Below are 21,621 nucleotides of genomic sequence, written 5' to 3' on the forward strand. Positions count from 1 at the left end.
GATAAATTACAATTTCTCCAAAAGAATAATGAGCATATTTTACACCACTTAAAATGAGAGAGTGCCTAAAAATATATTCCAAGACAATTGATAAACTATAATTAAAATACAATGCCCTCTTTTTGTGTGCTAGTCCCAGTTCTTGAGATCAAGGTCTAAACACTATGAACTTCTTTTGCTCAAGGGTAATGTTTACCACTTAAGCCACATCTCTACTCCCAGCTATAATTGGTAGTAATATGTCTAATAAAATAATCTGAAATAGAAATTTTTTAATGAATATAAATTAAAGGTTTATTACAAAATGCAAAATGTTAATTTCTCATTGTCAGTGATTCAAGAAAACAAAGTCATGAGGGCTGGGAAGGTGGCTCAGTGGTAGAGCGCTTGCCTTGCATGCCAGAGGCCCTGGGTTCGATTCCTCAGCACCACATATGTAAAAAGAAAAAAGCCGGAAGTGGCGCTGTGGCTCAAGTGGTAGAGTGTTTGCCTTGAGCTGAAGAGCTGAGGGACAGCACCCAGGCCCAGAGTTCAGGCCCCACGACCGGACCCAAAAAAAAAAAAAAAAAAGAAAAAAAAAACAAAGTCATGACCCCTGGATGCAGCTGGGGCCAGTAGAGACCAGTGTGCAGGCTGGGAGTCAGAAGCCAAGCTTAAGAACGAGCTGACAGACACTGATTCACAACCTCTAGTAGGTGGGTGTTCTCCAGGGTAGCTGCTACTCGCTCCTTATCTGCAAGCTGTTTGTTCACTGCATGCTCCAAGGCCTGGGTTCCTGGGGTAATGTGCACATCCATCTTGAAACGCTGGGGAAGGGATCGCAGAAGCTTGACTTTGATAGACAAACCAATAAGGGTGGCCATGCTGCAGTGCAGAATGGTGGGCGTGAAGGCCACAGGCCACTGTGCTCTCAGGGTCTCTGACCTGAACCCAAACTTGCTCTACTACGTTCAACTCCTCTAGGGTCAGGGGATGCCCTGGGTCATTGATGGAGCGAATAAGATCGAAGATCTCTGGTGCGTCAATTCTGTCGGGAACCTCCTCGTCCTTCTCCCCTGCAGTCACGGGCCGCTCCCCAGAGCGCTCATAGATAAGGGGGTTTGCATTCTCCAGCAGGCCACGGCCACCGCCTACCATCCAGCAACTGCGGCCAACCTGAAATAGAAATTTTTTAATGTTTAAGGAGTGATCTTCAGTCACTTATGTTTATGATGATAGTCCAAATCCCAAAAGAAAAAAAATGCCCACCCTGAAATATATTTCACTCCCGGTCTCAAGCATTGTGAATATAGACACATTGCCAATAATTAAATCTTTTAAAGTTTTTTAAAGTATGAAAGCATTCAGGTGATGCGGACAAAACCAGTAGTAAGATACAAACGTTGCTTTAAAATGATTCATATTGTCTTTCCTAAAACATCCTCACTGAAATCTGCAGAGTAGATTCTCATTCTTGGCAAATATCACCGTAAAGTTCATTTTTTTTTCACCAATAGAGAATTCAACATAATTATCTCTAATTTTATTACCAAACATTTATATAGGTGATCAAGGACTTTGTAGGTCTATGTGTTTCTGTGTTCTCTCACACAGAGCAATTATGTATGGTCAGTAAGATGGTGTTTCAGATTTTACTTCCTTTTTTTTTTCCTTTTTTATTGTCAAGGTGATTTGCAGAGGGGTGGCAGTTACATAAGTAAGGTAATGAGTACATTTCTTTTCAAACTTGTTCTTCCTTCCCTCAATTTTCTTTTACTTTCCCTCCCCTACAACCCAGTTCATGTTATTTTAGATTAGCAAATTTCCATTCTAAGTAATTGTGTAAAAAAAAAAAAACCAGAACTGTGGATAATAGCAATTCCTATGTGATAAACCAACAAGTATAAGCAAAAGTTCACAGCTATTTAATTCATTATATTTAACTTTTATGAATCTAAAATTTGGGGTGTCCTCAGCTTAGTATTTAGTGTTAATGTTATTTAAGTAACATAGAAAACTTTAATATTCTGTGTCCTTTGCTGAGGGTTGTTGGTTGGATTGTGTCACTCCTATGAGCAGTATTTTATGTTGCATCTTTATTAGGCCCTGTATCTCCAGCAGGATGGCCAAGGTTCTTTTTTTTGGGGGGGGGGCGGTTGTGGGGCCTAAACTCTGGGCCTGAGCGCTGTCCCTCAGCTCTTCAGCTCCAGGCTACCGCTCTACCACTTGAGCCACAGTGCCACTTCCAGCTTTTTTCTTTTTCTTTTTTTTTTTTTTGAGACTAGAATTCTGTTTTATTTAAAGATAGGATTTTAAAGGATTGGGACTTCTGGGTGTGTTTTTTTTTTTCTTTCTTTCTTTTTAACTGTAAAATGGGGTCAAAGTTAGTTTCATATTGAGCTGGAAGATTTTCCTCCTATGAACCTAATGCAGGCTGAGTTCTCTGTTACCTCCTGACCAAGCAATTCTGATGTGGTTGCTGTTCCATGGCTTCATGGAAGGACGTGTATGCATGCATGCATGTATGTATGTATGCATGTATGTATGCATGTACGTATGTATGTATATGTATTTATTTTTGTGCCAGTCCTGGGCTGAAACTCATGCACTGTCCCTGAGCTTTTTTGCTCAAGGCTAGTACCACTTGAGCCACAGCACCACTCCCAGCTGTGTGTGTGTATGTGTGTGTGTGTGATTAATTGGAGATATGAGTCTGAGTTTTCTACCCAGGCTGACTTTGAACTGAAATCTTCAGATCTCAGTCTCCTAAGTAGCTAGGATTATAGGCCTGAACCATAGGCTCCTGGCTTTACTTTTTTTTTTTTTAAATCTACAAATGGGGTGACATTTTTGTTCTTTGTCTACAAACATTTCCTCTTTCTGCCTATGTTTACAACATGTGTCTCATCGAAGGCCTGCTACCTGGAGTTGTCCTATAGACATGCTATGTTACAATCCCTTGTATCCTATTTCACAACCATTAGAGGATGCCCCAAACCACAAACGGAACTGAGCCTTGAAGGACCAATGGTTTTCCTATCCGTGTACACCTAGGATAATGTTTCGTTTCTAAACTAGACACAATAAGGGATTGGCAAAAACAACAATCACAACAACATACTGTAAGAAGTTAGTTAATTTTTGGAATCCTCCACTTAGTATTTTCAGACTGCATTTGCTTGTAGAAGCCAAGAAATGAGGTCATGTGCTCTAGGGGCTGCTTCCAGCCAATAGCTGACCATTAAAACATTCTTCCAGTTCCTTCCATTTTCATCCCCAAATTGAAAGCAATGGTAAACAGCCTCAGGTAGTTGACCACATTTTCCTTTGCTCTGCTTATTGAATCAGATGAAAGCAGTTGGGGAATCTCTAAATTCAATAGAGTATTAGAAGGAAGAGTGACAGCTAGGAACTTCTCACTGATGAGTAACAGACAGACCAATTTCACTCGTAAGTCTTCATTCACAACATCCACCAGATCTTGTAGCCAATGCAACTTCATCTACAAACTGCTGGCCCATGATAGGTGCTGTTGCAGTTTGAATGTGCAGTGGAAACTTAAATCCCCAAATGGTTTCATGCTCATTATTAAAGAGCTTGAAGTTGTGAGTTCAAGCTCTTTCTCTCTCATTGCCCCTTCCTCTTCTGCTTTCTGCTATGAGATGATGCAGCATGAAGGGCCCCTCTATCTTGCATTTCCCAGCTTAACTCCACAGCTGGTCTTCAAAACCCCAGGGCCTGCTTCCAATCCGGGCTTTGACAGCATAAGCCGTTGACAGGCTGAAGGCCGTGTCATTGCTCCCTTTCCACTTTGGACATGTTACTTCTCCAGGACTTGAAATGTGCAACTTAGAATCTCTTTCCAAGCAGTATGGAGGTTCCTCAAAAGACTTCAAATAGAACTCCCCTATGACCCAGCAATCCCACTTTTGGGCATTTACCCTGATGCTTACAAAAAAGACCACACTAAAGCTACCAGCACAACTATGTTTATTCCAGCATTATTTACCATAGCTAAGATATGGAACCAACCCAGATGCCCCTCAGTAGATGAATGGATCAAGAAAATGTGGTATATATACACAATGGAATTCTATGCCTCCATCAGAAAGAATGACATTGCCCCATTTGTTAGGAAATGGAAAGGCTTGGAAAAAATTATATTAAGTGAAGTAAGCCAGGCCCAAAGAAACATAGGTCCCATGGTTTCCCTTATTTGCAATATCTAGTATAGGTATGAGTCAAGCGGAAAAGGTCAGATAATGTGATGTTAGGAAAACGAACCCTTAAATATGTATTTTAATGTTTTCGTTTCTTTAATGCATGGGTTTCTAAAGCATTTATAAGATTATTTCTTTGCTGCTTTGTATGTCCCTCCCCCACAGTGTAACCCCCGCTTTCACTATATTTGATGTCAGTATAACATGTGGAGGAGATGGGGACAAACAAGTCGTTTAAGGATTCAGGTGGACCTGTTGCAACAATGAGAAGTACAAAATGTCATGTCAAAGCAAGCTTTACAATGTCGGTGTGGGGAGGGAGGGGGGTATGATTGGGTGGGGGGGAGGGGGGAGGCTGGGAAGGGAGGTGAAGGGTAAACAAAGGAGGAGGCTGCAATGCTTGGTAAGAAATGTATGCATTATCCTGCCCATGTAATTGTAACTCCTCTGTACAGTATGTTCACAAATAAAATTAAATTAAATTTAAAAAAAAAAAAGAATCTCTTTCCAAATAGGGAGCATCCTCAGTGCTGATAAGTAGTTTGCAGGGTCCCTAAGACTGTTCACTTCAGCAGGACCGAGGCTCTGGCAGTCAGTGGCACTTACCCCAGGCCCTTCTGCAATACCCACATGACAAACATACAACCAGTCTAATGGAACTGTAGGCTGTCAGGGAAGCTATCCCAGGGAGGTGTCACACCTTGGAATCCACCACAAAGTCCAACAGGAGGTGCTGGAGGAAGCACTGCTTTCTGGAGACTACATCCCACTGCCCGCTGCAGAAATCAGGGTACTGGGGAGTGCGCGCGGCCTTTTGGGCCGGGAGGTGAGGCGAGGCCGGGGCTGGGCGGGGCTGGGCGGGGCGCCGCATGCACTGCACTCTAGGTCCCGGAGTTCTCTGAGTTCTCTGTGGCCAGGCCCCCCGCATCCCGCTGCCGGTGGCCGGGGTCGCCCCAGCTTTTTTCTTTTTGCTTATGTGGTGCTGAGGAATCAAACCCAGGGCCTCATGCATGCAAGGCAAGTGCTCTACCACTGAGCCACCTTCCTAGCCCCCAAGGTTCTTAATTTGACTGTTTAGGAAAGTGAGAATTAGGAGCTTCTCAAACCTGTGTTTGCATCATCTTTACTGGTGTCAAGCAGGTTCAATGGCAAATAGCAAGTCATTGCACAAGGGTGCTCTGAGTATTTCGATACAGGGAATTAGGCCATTTGGCAACCATTATTGGAACACTATAACATTAGAAAAACGAATTGTATATATTTTTCCGGTATAACTCTGGGTGAGAAAAATTAAGTTATTACATACATGCATTCCATGGTGTCTAAGTATGTATGAGGTAGAGCACAAATGGTCACTGGAGTCCTAAGATGGATACCTGTGCATTAATAGATTAATAGCTCATGTGTCCCTAAGTGTATTTCAGTAATAACTAGTTTTAGTAAAAATGTGATATAATTTTTTTTGGTTTCAATTATTCAATTATTTTGTGGGAACATTAGTTTTTATGAATTCTACATGTATATTAAACATAGACATGAATTGCTTTTATACTATACCAACTAATGGACTGTGGATTTGTCTTTAGTGTTCAATGCTTTACTTCACACTTGAAACAATCTTCCCTTATAAGAAGGCTTTATGCTTTTCCAGCTTATGTATAATGGTTTGAGCAGGAAAATCTGGGGCAAAATCACACAGGTTTTTTCCTGACTCTGTAATTTGGCTTATCTTCCAGCCATGCTTCCAGAATCATCTGTTCATTGTCAACAGCAAGAAAGAATGAACGGATCTCTGGTGAGTTGCTTTTTATTCCTCTTTACTGTACATTCCATATTATGAACCTAAGTATGTCTAAGATTTAAAAACAGAAAAAACAGGTCCAGCTTGAGGAACATGTTCATAAATTAATTAAAAATTGCTTATAGATTTAGTAGTTTATAAAATCTCACCTTTTGTCTTGAGTGCAGATTTGCTTGTTTCCAATGTTTTAAAATTTATTTATTGAGATGAAATGATTACTTAAATTTCCACAATATTTTGGTATAGTTAGCCAAAGTCAAAACACATTTTTAACTTTACAAGGCTAATTGTCATCATCATGGTCTATGAAGCTTGTGAACTCTACAAACTTTGACAATACAACTATCTCTTCCATGTCGGGTGATATGCACATTTCTTTCTTTGTGCTTAGTGTAAGCTATTCCCTCTTTCTCTCTCATTCCCTCCCTTCCACCACTGCCCTTGAGTTGTGTATATAGTTCACTTTCATGGATGTCCAGGGCAGCTGATAGACCCCTTTGCTGTATTTTATCACTTGTTTCTTTCTGATTCTATACCCTCCTCCTAGATTCCCTCATATGTGCACTTGTATATCAGGGAGACCATATGTCAGCTTGGCTTATTTTGCTCAACATGATTTGTTCTAGTTCTATTTTCCTACAAATGTTATTATTTTGTCCTTTCTAATGGCTACATAAAAAATTCCATTGTATATAGGTACCACAATTTTGGATCCATTCATCTGTAGTGGGCATCTATGTTGTTTCCATATCTTGGCTATTGTCAAAAGTGCAGCAATGAACATGGAGGTGCATGTGTCCTTGTATCCTGGTTCCTGTTGCTCAGGGTAGATACCTAGGAGTGATATAGCTGGGTCATAGGTAAGGTGTATGTTTAGTTTTCTGAGGAACCTCCAGACTGCTTTTTCCAGAGTGGTTGCATTAGTTACATTCCCACTGCTAATGCATTCCCACCACTAATCTTTCTCCACATCCCCACCTTCATTTGTTGTTGTTTGAATTTAGGATCTAAGCCATTCTGACTATGGTAAGGTGGTACCTCAGGGTTGTTTTTATTTGCATTTCCTTTATGCCCTGGGATGATGAACATTTCCTGTGTTTAATTGCCATTTTTATCTCTTCTTCTGAGAAATTTCCCTTTAGATCCCTTTCCCATTTAATTATTGGTTTGTTAGATTTGGGAGAGATTAGTTTCTTGAGTTCCCTGTATATAGTGGATATTAGGCCTTTGTCTGGTATATTGCTGGTAAATATCTTTTCCCAGTTGTTTGGCTGTCTTTCTAGTTTGGTAGCTATGTCTGTAGCTGTGCAGAAACTTTTTATTTTAAGGTAGTCCCAGTTGTCGAGTCTCTCTCCAATTGTTGTGACCCTGGGACTCTCTGTTCAAGAAGGTACTGCTTGTGTCTTTAAGTTCCAGTGTCCCTCCTACTCTGTCCTGCAGTAGTTTCAGAGTTTGAGGTTTGATGTTAAGATCTTTAATCCATTTTGAGTTGATATTAGTGCATGGTATTAGGCTGGGGTCCACTATAGTTTTCTGCATGTGACTGCCCAGTTTTCCCAGCACCAATCGTTGAAGAGTATGTCTTTAGCTCCTCCAGTGTATGTCTTTAGCTCCTTTGTCAAACAGCAGCTGATGGTAAGTATGTGGTTTTATTTCTAGGTCTTCTAGTCTATTCCATTGGTTTTCAGGTCTATTTTTGTGCCAACACAAAGCTGTTTTGTTGTTATGACTCTATAGAAGAGCTTGAAATCTGGTATTGTGATACCTCCTGCTTTGCTCCTTTTGCCTAGGATTGCTTTGGGTATTCTAGGTCTTTTGCAGTTCCCGATGAATTTTTGGGTTGTTTTCTCTATTTCCATAAAGAATGTCATTGGGATTTTTATTGGAACTGCATTGAATTTGTATATCATTTTTGGCAGGATGGCCATTTTCACAATATTGATTCTGCCTATCCAAGAACATGGAAAGTCTTTCCATTTCCTGGTGTCCTCTTTAATTTCTTTCTTTAGGCTTTTATAGTTTTCACTAAATAGGTCCTTTACATCTTTGGTTAGGTTAATTCCTAGCCATTTGGAGGTTATTATGAATGAGGTTGTTTTCCTGATTTCCCTTTCTTCTTGTATATTGTTGATATACTGAAAGGCAACTGATTTTTGTGCACTAGTTTCATATCCTGCTACTTTGCCCAAGTGAGTTATAAGTTCTGTGAGTTTGGGAGTGGAATTTTGGGGGTCGTTTAGGTATAAGATCATGTCATCTGCAAATAGGGATAGTTTAATTTCTTCCTTCCTTTTGTGGCTCTCTTTAATGTCCTTTTCTTACCTTATTGCTCTGGCTAAGGATTCCAGAACTATTTATTCTAGATTTTCTACTCACTAGCTTTCGTTATTTTTCTCGCTCTCTCTTTTTGTATCTATTTTTCTATCACTTTTTCATTTTCTTTCTCTCAAGACCTCTTCCGTCCATCTGTCTCTTTTTTTCTTTTCTTCAACTGATCTATCTGGGAACTAGTTTTTCTTACTGATCAATTTAATTTGCTGATGTGGCTCTTAGAATTCAGATTTTTATTATCCATTATATAGGGAAAGTGTTGCCTAGATAGTTCTATGGGATTCCAGAGCCAAAGAAAATTAGAAAAACCTAAAGACATATACACATAGAGAGATTGTTAGTTATTTCATTATAATTTTGATATGAATTTTTCTCATTACTATTATTTACTATTTGCATATATTCTTCAGTTTTTTTCCCATTTTAAAATCAGATTTTCTGTGCAGTAGTTTTGGATTGGTTTTATATTTTCTAATGCATTCCAGTAATTAACATATTTAGAAATATTTGAGAACATTTTCTTTTATACCATGTTTTTTCTTTTTGGTTCATTGTACCTTTTGAAGGAAAAGTTTTAAGTGTATGAATTTAAATAATGTTTAGCTTTGTATCAGATACTTTTGGTGTCCTATCCAAGGAGTTACTGTCAAATCTAATGTCATGAAGCTTTTCTTCCCTCCTCTCTTCTTTTCTTCCTGCCCTTTCCCTCTCTTTCCCTCCTCTCCACACCTCTCTTGCCCCTCTTCTTTCTTCTTTTCCCTACCCCTTTGCTCCCCTTCTCTCCCTGTTCCACTTTTTCTTTTCTCTTTAGCTCTGAGATGAGGATTGCTGTGTTGTCACAGTTGGTATCTAACTTGGAAACTCATTTGATATTCCTACCTCAATCACCATCATACCTTTCTTGGGCTAGTACTGGATCTTGAACTCACAGCCCTCATAGTCAGTTAGCTTCTTCATTCAATGTTGGGCCCATCACTTTAGCCATGAGTCCAACCTGCTTATTAGCTGCTTAAATTGAGTTGTCTAGTCAGGCTGGTTTATAGACCTCAGCCTCCAAAGTAAGTAGGATAGGATACCAGTTGAGCCAGAAGCAATTGTTTTGTTTATTCTTACCTGAATATTTAACATTAACAGTTAATTGGATATTGCAATGAAACAAGATTATTGTTATTGGTTTATGCAGAATTAATATTCAACCTAAACTCAAATATTTCATGATTCAAATTAAGTGTTGTATTTTATTTCAAATAATCTTTTCAAGAAATATTTTATTACTCCCTCACCTATAGTCTATATTGTAGGAGGTAGGCAATGTTCACAAAAATTCATGCTAGCAGTTCTTTTTTACTTAGGAAGGAAGTATCAGGATATCTATGACCTCACTACATTCTTTAGAAAATTAATAACAAAAATGATTGACATAGGATATTGTTATTGTGGGAACTAAGTCAAATCTTGTATGGCCTTATCAATCATTAGCTACTTTCTCAAGTACTATTACTCCATTTAACATTAACCTGGACACTGTGCTTTTTGTAGATCTACTAAAGTGGTATGTAGTCCATGTGATATCCTTAATGTGTTTTGATTGCTTACAACAATACTTTTTAATAGAAGATCTAAATAGGCTCTTCACTGGGAAGAAAAAGTAATTTTTTTTTACTACATTGTTACCCTAATATGTAGTAAATTTTATCAAAACATCTTTCTGGTACCTACTTATATTTAATGTTATCATGTCAGGTTATTAGCTCCTTAGAATTGTTATCTTCTTTCTCTTGCTAGCACCAAAAATGTGTTCTGATTTATTAGGGAATCTTTGTATTTTAATTAGTGTTAACATAGAGGCAAAATATTTGATTTTTAATTCTCCCAATGTATAGATGACACAAAATACATGTTAAAAGGGTGAAATTCCAGACCTACTGTTCCCATGACTGAAGGCTAATTATTTGATGGAAATATACCCTCACAGAAGCTGGTGTCATTTGATGATTTGTCTGTGGACTTTAGCTGGGAGGAGTGGATGGACCTGGACACTGCTCAGAGGACCTTGTATAGAGATGTAATGCTGGAGACCTACAACAACCTGGTGTCTTTGGGTGAGCAAAAGTCATACTAATTTGCAAAGTCAAATGATTTGTTTTCAGTAGATAGCTGAATATTTGTCAGATTTTCAATAGTATTTAGATGTAAGGTTCCAGTGTGTGAGAAGTATCATTTCTTCCAAAGGAAAACTTCAACTTTATCATGTAACTCCTGAGGCAATTTTATTCTCATTCTTCAAGAAGCAAATCAGAAATTTGACAAAAGTTTTAAACTATGCTCCACTAACAGGAGACTGTCTTCCCAAACTTGAGGTGATTATTTTAGGTGGTATACAGTAGAAGAGGTATGACTATTGGAAATATGAACTGGAAATCACTAGTTGAAAGTGGCTATTTATAATCCAAACCTGTCCCTGGGTGCAATGGCTCAAGCCTATAATCCTAGCTACTCAGAAGGCTGAATCTGGGGAATTTCAGTTTGAAGCCAGCAATGGCTGAATAGTCCCCATGAGACTCTTATCTCCAACTAACCACTCAAAAATTAAAAGTGTAGAGGGGACTTAAACTGGTACATTGCTATCATAGAGCACAAGGGCCGAGATTAAGCAACAAAACCGGTAAAATAAATCCAAAGCTGGGGGAAAGTCAATCATGAAGCCAGTGAGAACTGAGAAACAACATTTAAGAGCAACATTGTGAACAGGATGTCTGAGATGTTAGAGGAATGATGACTCAGCATGAACAATAGTTCTGCACTGGTTCTTATTAGCAGGGCCCTGTGTTCCTAAACCTAACTTGATTGTCAAGCTGGAGCAAGGTGTAGAACCATGGATAGGAGAAGCCTCAGACAAGAATTTCACAGGTAAGTTAATGCACCTTGCATAGTGACATTGGATCCAGCCCCCAGTTGGTAAGTTCATCTTGTGCTGAACTGAGCAATAATGTTCCTAGTCAGAGAATTATGTGATCCTTTATCTCCTTTGTGAATCAAAGAATTAATATGGAGATACCCTGAATTCTGTGTGGCAGTTGAGTTATAGTTAGCAATTCTCTTTCTCTGTGTGGAAATCATTCTGAAACAAACCAACAAAAAGTAATGGAGGAAATGAGATATCATTTTCTTTGAAACTAGCACAATCCGGGTAAGTGGAAATAAGGAGTACTTCTGGGCTACTATCCTTTGAGAAAGCAAATTTCTTTTTTTTTGGGGGGGGGGTCCAGTCGTGGGCCTGAACTCTGGGCCTGGGCACTGTCCCTCAGCTCTTCAGCATAAGGCTAGCGCTCTACCATTTCAGCCACAGTGCCACTTTCCGGCTTTTTTTTCTGCTTATGTGGTGCTGAGGAATCAAACCCAGGGCCTCATGCATGCAAGGCAAGCGCTGTACCACTGAGCCACCTTCCCAGCCCCAGAGAAGGCAAATTTCTTATCAGTCATGGTTGGCAGAGACTGGGATTCAGAACCAAAGATTTTAGTATAGAGAGGATAATTGAGTGATCTTTACCTGGAGGATATTTGGTCTTCCATGAATCTAAAAGGCAGAAGTGTTAGAAAAGGAATTTTGATGAAACTTTGTTAAAGATGGAGAGAAATGGTTTTTAAAATTCTCAAAGGGACCTAAAAGTAATTCTTACTAAGACGTTAGAACTGAAGAGATATAGGTATGAATCCTTACTTCTGAGAACAATTCCTGTTTAAGTGAAAGGCCAAGGGGTGTATAAAACATTCTTTTGGTCTCTGAATCTAGGAAATATTACTTTTCCTAACCTACCAGTTAAGAAAAAAGCAGCACAGTACATAAATTTTTTCAAGAAAAATGAAAACCACAGCAGCTATCCCCTTATGATCAAACAAAAGTATATTTGAGAAAAACAACACCATAATTACTAAAGGCAGATGGCTAGTACTTGGCTTAAAATTCTAGCAGCACATAGTTGAGTGATTTGAGTAAATATTTCCTCTGATATAAAAGAAGAAAAAATTTAAACACAAAAACATTATTTTCCACTGGAAGTAATCAGTATTACTTCAATACATTTGAGAAAAAAGCATATATTTTCTATAAATCATTTCTGACTTTGATATTTTAAAATCTCTAACAGTTACAATGAAATAAATGTCTACACTAAGTGAACTTTGGATTTTACTTATTTTTTATCTTTTTTTCTATGACTCATCTTAGATGTCCCAGGAATTGAGGATGTGATTAAGATGTGCCAGCAAAGTCCAGATGAATGTCTGTGTGAAGCAACAGTCACGAAAATTAACACAGTGGAGGAAAGGGTGAGATTAGTAATGACCCTTAATTTGAGCTCAAAACATAAGCCAGAGGTGATTAGAAATAATGTGAACTCCTTAGAGATAAGTACTGAGGATTTCATTGAGTAGCAGAACATGCTTCTCTATAGTGAGCCTGATGAGATGCATGCTGCATGTAGGCCTGGTGTGTCTCCTGTAATTGAAGAATCCTGCAGATATTCAGAACATTTTAGTCAAAAGTATGAGAACTCCAAATGAGCTGCAGAATTTTGAATATGGAGAAGGGAAGTATTAAACTCAGAGACCATATTCTTTTTTTAAATTTTTCTTATTTAAAAAGCTTTTTTGTCAGTTGTGGGGCTTGAACTCAGGGTCTATGCACTGTCCCTCAGCTCTTCAGCCCAACGCAGTGCTCTACCACCTGAGCCACAGCACCAATTCCTGTTTTCTGGTACTTTATTGGAGATAAGAGTCTCACAGACTTTCCTGCCCTGCCTGGCTTTGAACCACAGTTCTTAGATCTCAGCCTCTTGAGTAACCAGGATTACAGCATGAACCACCAGCGCCTGGGTTAGAGATCATATTCTTTTTTTTTTGTCATGGGGCTTGAACTCTGGGCTTGGGTGCTGTCCTTGTGCTCTTCAGCTCAAGGTAAGCACTTTACTGCTTGAGTCACAGCACCACTTCTGTTTTTCTAGCAGTTTATTGGAGATAAGAGTCTCATGAACCTTCCTTCCTGCCCGGGCTGGCTTTGAACCGCAATCCTCAGATCTCAGCCTCCTGAGTAGCTAGGATTACAGGCGTGAGCCACCAGTGCCTGGCTAGAGATCATATTTTTTAGATGTAATTGGGTTTGTGTGAGAGAGACCTTCCACTTAGTAAATATAGAAAAGACTATAAGTCAGCTCTCCTTGTCTAAGAAATACTTCAGAGAGTAAGGAGAGCACCTGAATGTATGGTCTGTACAAAAACATTCTACTTTAGCCTTATAGTCACTACACATCAGAAAATATACTCAGGACAGAATCCTTGTCCATGTAGTGGACATTAGTCCATTAGTCTTTCACTAAAGCAATATACCTTACAAAACCTCAGAGCAAATCTCCAGAGGAGTAGTCTGATGAGTCTCCAATTTGCAAAATTTATCTTTCAGAAGTCAGACCTGACTTTCCAGCCTGAAACACCCACAGTAGAACTATCCAATGCATATGAGGAATGTAGGAAATTTCCCACCCAGAAGTCATCTCTCAGCAGGCATTGGAGAACTCACACAGAAGAGAAAACTTCTGAATGCAAGAAATGTGGAAAGACCTTCAGGCAGTCATACCTCATTTTTCATCAGAGAACACACACAGGAGAGAAACCTTATGAATGTAACAAATGTGGAAAATCTTTCAGACACAAGGCAAACTTTACTGTCCATTGGAGAATCCATACAGGAGAGAAACCTTATGAATGTGACAACTGTGGAAACTCCTTCAGACAGAAGTCAGACCTCACTTTGCATCAGAGAAGACACACAGGAGAGAAACCTTATAAATGTGACAAATGTGGAAGGTCTTTCACCCGTAAGACACACCTTCATGTTCACCACAAAATACACACAGGAGAGAAACCTTATGCATGTATAAAATGTGGACAGTCTTTCACCCGTAAGGCATCCCTTCATGTTCATCAAAGAACACACACAGGAGAGAAACCTTATGAATGTGACAACTGTGGAAACACCTTCAGACAGAAGTCAGATCTCACTTTGCATCAGAGAAGACACACAGGAGAGAAACCTTATAAATGTGACAAATGTGGAAGGTCTTTCGCCCGTAAGACACACCTTCATGTTCACCACAAAATACACACAGGAGAGAAACCTTATGCCTGTATAAAATGTGGACAGTCTTTCACCCGTAAGGCATACCTTCATGTTCATCAAAGAACACACACAGGAGAGAAACCTTATGAATGTAACAAATGTGGAAAATCTTTCAGATACAAGGCAAACTTTACTGTCCATTGGAGACTCCATACAGGAGAGAAACCTTATGAATGTGACAACTGTGGAAACTCCTTCAGACAGAAGTCAGACCTCACTTTGCATCAGAGAAGACACACAGGAGAGAAACCTTATAAATGTGACAAATGTGGAAGGTCTTTCGCCCGTAAGACACATCTTCATGTTCACCACAGAATACACAAAGGAGAGAAACTTATGCCTGTATAAAATGTGGACAGTCTTTCACCCGTAAGGCATACCTTCATGTTCATCAAAGAACACACACAGGAGAGAAACCTTATGAATGTAACAAATGTGGAAAGTCTTGCAACTGGAAGGCAGAACTTACTATTCATCAGAGAACACACACAGGAGAGAAGCCTTATGAATGTAAGATGTGTGAAAAGTCCTTTACCTGAAAGTCAACCCTCAACAAACATAAAAGAATCCACACAGGTGAGAAACCATATAAATGTAACGAATGTGCAAAGTCTTTCATCCAGAAGACGGAACTTCATGTCCATCAGAGAATACACACAGCAGAGAAAGCTTATGAATGTGAGATATGTGAAAAGTCCTTTACCCGAAAGTCAACCCTCAACAAACAAAAGAATTCACACAGGTGAGAAACCATATAAATGTAACGAATGTGCAAAGTCTTTCATCCAGAAGACAGAACTTCGTGTCCATCAGAGAATACACACAGCAGAGAAACCTTATGAATGTAAGATATGTGAAAAATCCTTTACCCAGAAGTCAAACCTCAACAGGCATAAGAGAATTCACACAGGTGAGAAACCTTATGAATGCAATAAATGTGGAAAGTCTTTCAGCCAGAAGTCACATGTCACTTTGCATCAGAGAACACATACAGGATAGAAACCTTATGAATGCAACAACTATGGAAAGATTTTTAAGTGGAGGTCACACATGATAGAATTCACACAGTTGAGAAACCTTATAGATGTAGCAAATGTGGAAAATTATTTAACCAGAACCTCCCAACTCAGCAGGCATAAGTGAATTCATACACATGAGAAATCTTAGGAATATAACAAATGTGGAAGATCTTTCACCTGGAAAAAACTCAGTTTATATCAGAGAACCCACACTGGATAGAAGCCTCATGCATGTAGCAAATGTGCAGTTTTTCACTCAGAAGGCACAGCTTAGGATTCTTCATTGACTACCCACAGGAGAGACATTATGAATACAACAAATGTGGAAAGTTTTTCAAGAAGACATAGGTCAGTTTGTCTCAGAAAATACCCAGAGGACAGAAGCCATATGAATGTAACAAATATGGAAATTCCTTAGCCATTAAGGCATAGCTGAGCCCTGGATTCAAATAGAACATGACATCTATACAATGAATAGATTATTCTATGCCACAGGTCCATGTTGGTTGTTGTGGACATGTTACTCCTGCCTATGTTATTCCAATTGTCTAACCATGGGAAAGTCAAGTGAGCCTTAACTCTACATCCTTTATATTGCAGCTCATAGATAATATCTACTGTTTCCTGTGATCTCAACCCAGCCCTGAGGGAAGGGTAGATTGTTTTTAAATACTTCCTCAGAATCCCAACACTCCTGAGTGATGGTAATGAGAAAAGAATCTAGTTGAGTGCTGGAGAGCTATCTCCTGGAACCCTTCATTCCTCTGCATGGTGTCATGGAATCCAAAGCCAGAGCAAGTTTTTTTCCCTTTCTTCAAATCTTCATCAACTTATCCTGGAAATACTGATGCTCTAGTAGATAGCCTAAGCCAGGAAAAGATTCAAATCATGAATGCCTACCAGGTCTACATTTCCACTCCTGACGAAAAATAGGTCACCTTCTTCGAAATGGACTTTTTCTGAAGGACATGAGGAAGAGCACACTTGTACAATCCATTCACCATCTTGCTGTCAAAGACGTCTAGGGAGCCTTTCTGATCAGTAGGTGACCCCATCTGTGATCATTGTTCTACATGGCTCCCAAGATGGTTCACAGATCAGAACATTCTGAACCAATTACCAATTGATATCTGTGCCAAGAATTCACTTTTCCTTGACTGATTGGCCCCGGTTAGTCTTTTGTCCTACTGAAGTGATGCTATGAAGGGAATGACAACTTTCTGCTGATTACTGATGTGAGTCAAACACGCCAGGGGTCAAGGTCAGCTGACTGATGTGAGTCAAACACGCCAGGGGTCAAGGTCAGCTGAGAAAAGTTATCTGCCTCTTCAGGTACTCCTCAACAATCAGGGGCCCAGTCAGTCTTACCCTCACCAGGTGCTTCAGGATAGATACCCAGTCACTCCCACAGTCCTTAACTCACTGAGAACCATCCAAGCTATTTTCCCTTCATCATCCACTATGCACTCTACTGACCTGATGACACTACGCCTTGTGACTACTTCCTCAGGATCCCCCTAGTCACAGGGACAAAGTTATCTTCTCTTTCTCTCTTTCAGGGACAGTTATCCTCTCTCTCTCTCTCCCTCCCTCCCTCCCTCCCTCTCTCTCTCTCTCTCTCTCTCCCTCCCTCCCTCTCTCTCTCTCTCTCTCTCTCTCTCTCTCTCTCTCTCTCTCTCCCTCCTCTCTCTCTCTCTCTCTCTCTCTCTCTCTCCCCCTCCCTCCCTCCCTCCCTCCCTCCCTCCCTCCCTCTCTCTCTCTCTCTCTCTCTCTCTCTCTCTCTCTCTCTCTCTCTCTCTCTCTCTCTCTCTCTGTGTCACACACACACACACACACACTACTCTGAAAACCCATCTAAAATTTCTGGATTTCCATGTCTAATGTTTTCTATTTGGACATCAACACAAATAAGATGATGCACAATTTGTTTCATGATATTCTATTACTATATTTATCTTTTTTTGTTTGTGCTCATAGAGAGCTTTAAACTCATGGCACATTAGTCTTTGGTTTTTATGCTCAAGCTTGGTGCCCTACTCCTTATGCCACATATCAAATTTTGATATTGTTCTATTTTGTATCACGAGTCCTTCTGATAAGGGCAGTGAAGGTGTGCCCCCTGTTACATTTTCTCTTCTAAGATGTTTACAAAAAGATGTTTACATTCAAAGAAATACAATATTTTAAATTAGAAAAGTATTTTTAAAAATGGTTTCATTGGGCTGGGAAGGTGGCTCAGTGGTAGAGCGCTTGCCTTGCATGCCTGAGGCCCTGGGTTCGATTCCTCAGCACCACATAAGCAAAAAGAAAAAAAAAGCCGGAAGTGGTGCTGTGGCTCAAGTGGTAGAGCGCTAGCCTTGAGCTGAAGAGCTGAGGGACAGCGCTCAGGCCCAGAGTTCAGGCCTCACGACCGGACCCAAAAAAAAAAATGGTTTCATTGCAGAACCTTAAGTCAAAATGTAGTATTTTGTTGCATATTTAAAAATAAGTAAAGATATTGTTTGGGTTTTTTTTCTTCCTTTTTTTTTTGTCTTTCCTGGGCCTGGGCACTGTACCTCAGCTCTTCAGCTCAAGGCTAGCGCTCTACCATTTCAGCCACATCACCACTTCTGGCTTTTTCTGCTTATGTGGTGCTGAGGAATCAAACCCAGGGCCTAATGCATATAAGGCAAGCACTCTACCACTGAGCAACCTTCCCAGCCCCTATTAGAGAATTTTTAAAAAGATGAGGAATAGCTGGGCACTGGTAGCTCACACCTGTAATCCTAGCTTTTCAGAAGGCTGAGATCTGAGGATCATGGTTGAAAGCCAGCCCAGGAAGGAAAGTCCATGAGACTCTTATCTCCAATAAAAACCACTCAAAAACTGGAAGTGGCGCTGTGGCTCAAGCAGTAGAGAGCTCCCCTTGAGCTGAGAAGCACAGGGATAGAGCCCAAGCCCAGAGTTCAAGTCCCACGACTGACCAAAAAAAAAAAAAAAAGATGAGGAATATAGATTAAGTAACATTGAGCAGTCTCTTGTAAAAGCAGCATTCAGAAACTCTAAACATACCTCCATAACAATAGTAAAGATTTCCCATTTCTCAGAATTTTAGAAGGAACCTGAGCATATCCCAACTGTTCACAAATGTGAACCTCTTGGCGCTGAATGACAGTTGGAGTTGAAGGCAAGACTTCATTCTTCATCTCATCATTGTGGTAAGAGGTCATAGAATGTTCACACTGAGCACCTGCCAACATACACATTGACATCGTATTGTTTCAAAAATAAATCCCACAACCACATGTTACTATAATGTCTGGATATGAAATCATTTTAAAATGGCAAAAGAGAGCTTCAATCAAAATGTACTTTCATTGATTGAAAATTTCAGTGTGAATTTTAAAAACAACAATAAAATTGGATTGGAGGAAACGCCATCACTGGAGCCCGTGAACTTCAAGATCCAGGGCCGAGTCTCAGCCTTGATGCCACTCCTGTCACCACCCAGAAGCCACTGAAACCCTGTCCGTCCTCCACCACCTACTCAGGACACAAAATCCAGTCATGGGTAATGAGCTGGTACAGAAGGCCAAACTGACCTAGCAGGCTGAGCAATATGGTGACATGAAGTCTGTCACTGAGCAAAGAGCTGAATTGTCTAATGATTAAAGGAATCTTCTCTCAGTTGCTTACAGAAATGTTATAGATGCCTATAGGTCATCTTAGAGGGTCATTTCAAGTATTGAGCAAAAAAATGGAAGGTGCTGAGAAAAACAGCAGATGATGAAGAACATAGAATCAAGAATGAGCTAGGAAGCCGGGCGCTGGTGGCTCACGCCTGTAATCCTAGCTACTCAGGAGGCTGAGATCTGAGGATCGCGGTTCAAAGCCAGCCCAGGCAGGAGAGACCGTGAGACTCCTATCTCCAATAAACCACCAGAAAACCGGAAGTGGCGCTGTAGCTCAAGTGGTAGAGCGCTCGCCTTGAGCTGAAGAGCTGAGGGACAGCGCCCAGGCCCAGAGTTCAAGCCCCACGACCGACAAAAAAAAGAAAAAGAATGAGCTAGGAGATAGCTACAATGATGCACTGTCACTTTTGGAAAAGTTCTCCATCCCTAGTGCTTCACAAGCAGAAAGCAGTCTTGTATTTGAAAATGAAGAGAGACTACTACCACTACTTGGCTGAGATTGCTGCTGCTGATGACAAGAAAGGGATTGTGAATCGTTCATAACCAGCATACCAAGAAGCTTTTGAGATCAGCCAAAAGGAAATGCAAGCTGGGTGCTGGTGGTTCACACCTGTAATCCTAGCTACTCAGGAGGCTGAGATCTGAGCATCACCATTCAAAGCCAGCCCAGCCTGGGCAGGAATGTCTGAGAGACTTTTGTTTTTCTTGTGAAAATAGTGTACAGAGGGGTTACAATTACATGAGCAAGGTAATGAGTACATTTCATATCAAGCATTGTTGCCTCCTCCTTTGTTTCCCCATCCCATCCCTTCCTATCCCCCCCTCACATCTCATCACACCCTCCACCCCCATGTGCCAAAATTGTAAAATTTGTTTTTCGGCATAACGTCTTGTACTTATTGTTGCAATGGGTCCACCTGTATCCCTATTTAAACAATTTGTTTTTTCCCTTCCCGTCCACAAATTATACATCAAATACAGTGAAAGCAGGGGTTATACCATCAGGGAGGGACATACAAAGCAATAAAGAAATCTTATAAATATGTTGGAAACAATAGCAAGAAAGAAACATTTGAGACTCTTATATCTGATAAGCCTCTCAGAAAAGTGGAAGTGGTACTGTGGCTCAAGTGGTAGAGCACTAGCTTTGAGCTGAAGAGCTGAGAGACAGCGCCCAGATCCAGAGTTCAAGCTTCACAACTGATAAACCTATCAGTTTGGGTCTGGCCCTTAACTTCTCGGTGTTTTATTATGAAATTCTATACTCCCTAGAGGAAGCTAGCTTTCTTGCAAAGACAGCTTTTGATGAAGTCATTGCTGAACTTGATACATTCAGTGAAGAGTGGTTCAAAGACTGCACGCTAATAACGTAGTTACTGAGTGAAAAGTTGACATTGTAGATATAAGATGAAGTGAAAGCAGGAGAAGGAGGGGAAAATTAAATGGCTTTCCAACTTTTGTCTGCCTCATTCTAAAATTTATACAGTAGACCATTTGTCATCCATACTGTCCCACAAATAGTTTGTTGTTTATGATTTATGACAGGTTTACGTTGCTTCTATTTGAATTTCTATATTTCCCAGGGGTTTTTTTGTTGCTTAATATTAGGGGAATAGATATTGCCCATTAACATTTAGTAAGCTATCTGTTTTCATCTTGAGATGACCAATATGAGGATGTAGAATTTTTATACAAGTTGTAAATGTTTGGCATGTACTTTGGTACATGGTGACTTCACAAAGGCCAGTGTTAAAACTGCTTCCAGGTCAAAGTGAAGAAATCTTCCTACATATTGGTTTGTACTGGTGGAGAATAAAAGGGAAAATTGGTTCCAGGCACAGGTGTAGTTATTCTGGATATTAGAAAGTTTGGGCGCACTTGCAGGGCTGTGGTACAAACATATTCCATGGCTGTTACATGCTGGAATCATGTATTTCTGTGGAAGAGTTATCTCAGTGTGCACACCTTAGAGTACAGCACTAGAAGTATTCTTTGACACAAAGTTGTGTCTCAATTAACTCTGGATAATGGCAGAAATGGTTCACATTCCATTATTTGTAATGTTTGCTCATTATTTTTGCTACACATTTTATTTGTATTTAAATGTTTTAGGCAACCTACGAACAAATGTAAAAGTAAAGATGCAGTGAAAATGAACTGTTTGGTAATCATTATTACTACTTTCTCTACAACTTTCATGTAAATTAGTCTTTTGGTTTTGAAACACCTCAAAAGAAATTGTACATTATTATAAACTTGTTCCTTACTCCCTTTTGGCAGCTAATGGGCTTTCACCAAGTTTAAAGTGCAAAGTTTATCACAATAGCAAAAATACTAATCTATCTAATGACCATCTCCTACAGAGCCAAGTTTTTCCTTTGGTAGGGGAAAATTGATTTGAAAAGTAATATGTTCCAGTTAAAAT

General features: G+C 39.9%; 2 protein-coding genes and 1 pseudogene across 2 annotated transcripts; 2 read left to right on the forward strand and 1 right to left on the reverse strand.

Moving 5' to 3' along the window:
* Nucleotides 1-653: 653 nt before the first annotated feature.
* On the reverse strand, nucleotides 654-1,137 carry LOC138841375 (cytosolic iron-sulfur assembly component 2B pseudogene; annotated as a pseudogene).
* Nucleotides 1,138-5,937: 4,800 nt separating this feature from the next.
* On the forward strand, nucleotides 5,938-12,931 carry LOC138841383 (zinc finger protein 717-like). Its single transcript, XM_070042051.1, has 5 exons — nucleotides 5,938-5,994; nucleotides 10,307-10,433; nucleotides 11,149-11,241; nucleotides 12,560-12,660; nucleotides 12,842-12,931. Exons 1-5 carry the CDS (start codon nucleotides 5,938-5,940, stop codon nucleotides 12,929-12,931), a joined length of 468 nt encoding a protein of 155 aa, XP_069898152.1.
* Nucleotides 12,932-13,756: 825 nt separating this feature from the next.
* LOC138841384 (zinc finger protein 84-like) lies at nucleotides 13,757-15,505 on the forward strand. Its single transcript, XM_070042052.1, is given in 3 exon segments — nucleotides 13,757-14,809; nucleotides 14,881-15,151; nucleotides 15,234-15,505. Coding segments are annotated over 3 exon segments (1,596 nt in total).
* Nucleotides 15,506-21,621: the final 6,116 nt, after the last annotated feature.

Source organism: Dipodomys merriami, unplaced genomic scaffold (genome assembly GCF_024711535.1).
Source record: "Dipodomys merriami isolate MVZ:Mamm:240054 unplaced genomic scaffold, mDipMer1.0.p SCAF_319, whole genome shotgun sequence".
Classification (NCBI taxonomy): Eukaryota; Metazoa; Chordata; class Mammalia; order Rodentia; family Heteromyidae; genus Dipodomys; species Dipodomys merriami.

Coding starts and splice junctions, on each gene's coding strand:
- LOC138841383 (XM_070042051.1), top strand. CDS start 5,938: ATGCTTCCAGAATCATCTGTTCATTGTCAACAGCAAGAAAGAATGAAC. Junction 10,434..11,148: donor CAACAACCTGGTGTCTTTGG/GTGAGCAAAAGT, acceptor GGTTCTTATTAG/CAGGGCCCTGTGTTCCTAAA. Junction 11,242..12,559: donor CTCAGACAAGAATTTCACAG/GTAAGTTAATGC, acceptor GACTCATCTTAG/ATGTCCCAGGAATTGAGGAT.